Here is a 5,000-nt window from a genome sequence, read left to right as displayed (position 1 = left end):
TTGTTTCATTCGTCTCTCCTCAGGAAGGTCAGATTTTGGAGTGTTCTCTGATCAACAGCATACGCAGCACCATCCCAAAGGTAAAGACTACAGAAGACCTTCACCCTCCTGCGGTGTTTACATGCTGTGTGCAATTCGTCAAGAAACATCTAGGCGGGGGGGAGGGAGGGTTTGTGGAGGGTTGGGGGGTGTTGTTTATGCAAGTTAACATTGCATTTTTTAACAGGCCTTTTAAATACTTACTGTGTTGCATAGACGTATGGCTATTTTGTTGTCTTTTTTTAACAGCAACAGTCTTTACACGCTGGTTGCCATTTGTCAAAAAACATGTAGGTGGGAGGGAAGGTTTGTAGCGGTTTGGGAGCGGGGGAATGGGGGGTTGTTTATGGATGTTAGCATTGCATTTTTTGAACAGGTCTAAACTAGTTGCATGGCATTTTTTGTCTTTTTTAACAGCATCACTGTTTACATGGTGGTTACAATTTTTCAAAAACATATACGCGTAAGTGGGAGGAAAGATCTGTTTGTGGAGGGTTGTGGGGGGTGGGGTCAGGATGTTGTTTATGGAAGACATTTTTAACAGGCCTTGACTAAGCTTACCTTGTCTTTATGATTTCTTTGCTGTTGCTACTAACCCCAACTCCGATGAAGTTGGGACGTTTGGTAAACAGTGAATAAAATCAAAATGCTATCATTTTCAAAACATTCAATCTATTCATTACATGGAGAATAGTGAAAAGACAACATATTAAGTGTTAAAACCGAGAAAAAATATTGTTTTGGGGGACATATGTACTCATTTCTAATTTGATAAATCCAACACGTCTCAAAAGAGTTGGGACGGGGATCTGTGAAATTTAGTAAACATCCAAATAAGATAAAACAACAAAGAAGAACATTTCAAAATGAATTGTACTGACGGACAATATAGGTGTCCAGGTATAAGATCATCACAGAGAGGCTGAGTCACTCAGAATTAAAGATGCAAAGGGAATAATTACCATAGTTATTACATACATTTTTGAATTCCCTTTGATTTACCACGATTGAATGTATATAAGACATATTTTTGTTAATAAAATCATTGTATAGGTTCATGACATCATGAAATATATATTGGCTGTAGTCTCACTCTAATTCCTGGAGTGCTAGAGCTATTGAAAATTGACCATATTAAGAATGCTTAATGCATGAAAATGACACAGGGGTTTAACATTCTCCTAAGCACCTGAGCTCACTTGAAATAGACCCAGAAGACATGGGAAACTGTCCTTTGCTTACAGAAGTCAGCAGAAGTTGTAGAAGTCCATTCTTTTTGACAATAATAGAGCATTGCACATCCTGTGCTACAGTGAAAATGGACCATCCAACTTGTGTTAGTGCTAGCTTCAAAAGTCAGCCTCCATGATGGCATGCGGATGCAGTAGTGCATTGGTTAAGATGTTCTCACTCATCTGTAGAGTTAAATACAGTGCTGAATGGTATAAATGGGTTTTTAAACAGCATGAAAAGCCACTCATGCATTATATTTTGAAGGGAGATCTTCGATTACTGCCACATAGTAAGGTCAAATTGCATTCTCTACTATGTTTTAACAGTTTGGCTCCATCATAAGGACCAGCATGTGATAAAATGGTGGGTTTTTGGTCAAGACCTGTCACACTGTAAGCACTACAGAAAGGAAAACATTGCAAAACATGACAAGGAATACACCCACCATTTAAGCTGGTGAAATCATGTCCAAGATAGGAATTAACACTGTTTTTTATATAAAATCATCTCATCGGTTAATGTATTTAACTGTTAAGTGTTGTCTTTTGTTTTGTTTTTAGTCTTCCTCGACATTTGCTGCCATTTATTGTCCCCGTCCCAACTCTTTTGAGACGTGTTGGATTTCTAAAATTAGAAATGAGTACATATGTCCCCCAAAACAATATTTTTTCTCGGTTTTAACACTTAATATGTTGTCTTTTCACTATTCTCCATTTAATGAATAGATTGAATGTTTTGAAAATGATAGCATTTTGATTTTATTCACTGTTTACCAAACGTCCCAACTTCATCGGAGTTGGGGTTTGTAGAAAGCTTTTCGTGCTAACTTACATGGCATCAACATTTCCTATGTTCCCTGTTCACATGTAGTGTATTGTAATGTACAATTGCGATTCTTTCATGTACAAGTGTACTACATTTATTGAAATCTCTTGTTGTCTCTCAGAAAGATGCTCCGTAATACTGACAATTTGCTTTCGATAAAAACGTCAGCTAAATGTAATGTAATGTAATTAGAGTTGTATTAAGTAGAAGTAGAAATACTTACAGAAGCTTACAGATGTAATGACAACAACGCTAGCAGCATGATATTTCAAAGTGGAAACTAGGGGTGTAAATCAGAATCTTTGTGGCGATTTGATTGGATATCAATTTCTTAGGCCAGCGACTCAATTATTTTTGATACTTGAGAATGCTCCTCGATTCAAATCAATGGTTCATTTTTTTTTACTTTACAGGCTTGGCTTATGTGTGAAATGTTAAATAAATAAACAAAAGCGGAAATATCTGCATACAATTTATTTGAGGGACATCATTATTAAGAGTCAGTATTATTATTTCTGCATGAGCAAAATGAAATGCCTCACCAAAAGAGTGAAATTATAACAAGAAACCATGAATCGATTAATAACGATTAATCGATTCTCTTGTGGATTAATCGATTCATTGAATCACCGTCTGTAGGATGGATGCATTGATACAAAACATTTATTATTTACACGCCTAGTCGAAACCATGTAATATTACAAACCCCAACTCCGATGAAGTTGGGACGTTTGGTAAACGGTGAATAAAATCAAAATGCTATCATTTTCAAAACATTCAATCTATTCATTAGATGGAGAATAGTGAAAAGACAACATATTAAGTGTTAAAACCGAGAAAAAATATTGTTTTGGGGGACATATGTACTCATTTCTAATTTGATAAATCCAACACGTCTCAAAAGAGTTGGGACGGGGACAATAAATGGCAGCAAATGTCGAGGAAGACTAAAAACAAAACAAAAGACAACACTTAACAGTAAATACATTAACCGATGCGATGATTTTATATAAAAAACAGTGTTAATTCCTATCTTGGACATGATTTCACCAGCTTAAATGGTGGGTGTATTACTTGTCATGTTTTGCAATGTTTTCCTTTCTGTAGTGCTTACAGTGTGACAGGTCTTGACCAAAAACCCACCATTTTATCACCTGCTGGTCCTTATGATGGAGCCAAACTGTTAAAACATAGTAGAGAATGCAATTTGACCTTACTATGTGGCAGTAATCGAAGATCTCCCTTCAAAATATAATGCATGAGTGGCTTTTCATGCTGTTTAAAACCCATTTATACCATTCAGCACTGTATTTAACTCTACAGATGAGTGAGAACATCTTAACCAATGCACTACTGCACCCGCATGCCATCATGGAGGCTGACTTTTGAAGCTAGCACTAACACAAGTTGGATGGTCCATTTTCACTGTAGCACAGGATGTGCCATGCTCTATTATTGTCAAAAAGAAAGAACTTCTACAACTTCTGCTGACTTCTGTAAGCAAATGACTGTTTCCCATGTCTTCTGGGTCTATTTCAAGTGAGCTCAGGTGCTTAGGAGAATGTTACACCCCTCTATGATTTGCACGCATTAAGCATTCTTAATATGGTCAATTTTCAATAGCTCTAGCACTCCAGGAATTAGAGTGAGACTACAGCCAATATATATTTCATGATGTCATGAACCTATACAATGATTTTATTAACAAAAATATGTCTTATATACACTAAATCGTGGTAAATCAAAGGGAATTCAAAAATGTATGTAATAACTATGGTAATTATTCCCTTTGCATCTTTAATTCTGAGTGACTCAGCCTCTCTGTGATGATCTTATACCTGGACACGTATATTGTCCGTCAGTACAATTCATTTTGAAATGTTCTTCTTTGTTGTTTTATCTTATTTGGATGTTTACTAAATTTCACTGATCCCCGTCCCAACTCTTTTGAGACGTGTTGGATTTATCAAATTAGAAATGAGTACATATGTCCCCCAAAACAATATTTTTTCTCGGTTTTAACACTTAATATGTTGTCTTTTCACTATTCTCCATCTAATGAATAGATTGAATGTTTTGAAAATGATAGCATTTTGATTTTATTCACCGTTTACCAAACGTCCCAACTTCATCGGAGTTGGGGTTTGTATACTAAAAGTATTTTAATTATATTTGTAACAGTACCTCTTCACTTTATACAACTCAGAATGTAATCCCCACTCCATCCTACAGCATCTTGAAATCCAAAGGCGTATGCCAAGCTACTGTTTGTTGATTTCAGCTCTGCCTTCAACACTGTACAACCACACATCCTTCTCACTAAATTACAACACATGTCTGTTAACCCATACATCATCAGATGGTATCACTCCTTTTTGACAAACAGAACACAACAGGTCAGATTCAACCAAACAACATCTCAGTTAAAACAATAAGTACCGGAGTCCCCCAAGGTTGTGTGAGTCCCCCCCTTTGTTTACAGCATATACAAATGACTGCATTAGTACACATCCTACTGTCTCATTTGTTACATTTTCTGATGACACTGCCATCTTGGATACAGACCTGAACACTCATGTTCATATGCAGTAGGTGCATAGGTTTGTGCAGTGGTGAGAGAAGCACCACCTCACTGTAAATACCAAGAAAACAGAGGTATTTGACCCTAGTAATGTAGGGGACCACACTCCATTAGTCATTGGTGATACCAATATTACTCAGGTGGTCTCTTAAAAATATTTGGGAGTGTAATTTGATAATAATCTGTCCTGGAATGTTCATGTTAATAATGTGTGTACTAGGATCCAACAGAGACTACACTACTTACGTAGACTCAGGGTATAAGTAGTGAGGGTGAGGGATTACCCCACCCTCCAAGCAATATATGAAGAGTCTGTAGTTAG

The 5,000-nt window shown here is 36.6% G+C and overlaps 1 protein-coding gene across 1 annotated transcript in view; it reads left to right on the top strand.

Moving 5' to 3' along the window:
- Positions 1-5,000, top strand: part of plcb4a (phospholipase C, beta 4a) — a 118,811-nt gene that overhangs the window by 11,128 nt on the left and 102,683 nt on the right. Inside the window, exon 4 of the mRNA XM_063184683.1 lies at positions 24-80. Coding sequence (XP_063040753.1) covers positions 24-80 — 57 coding nt within the window. The remainder of the gene's footprint in view (positions 1-23; positions 81-5,000) is intronic.

This window comes from Engraulis encrasicolus, chromosome 19 (assembly GCF_034702125.1).
Source record: "Engraulis encrasicolus isolate BLACKSEA-1 chromosome 19, IST_EnEncr_1.0, whole genome shotgun sequence".
NCBI classification, from domain to species: Eukaryota; Metazoa; Chordata; class Actinopteri; order Clupeiformes; family Engraulidae; genus Engraulis; species Engraulis encrasicolus.
This window is presented reverse-complemented; position numbering and strand designations above follow the sequence as displayed.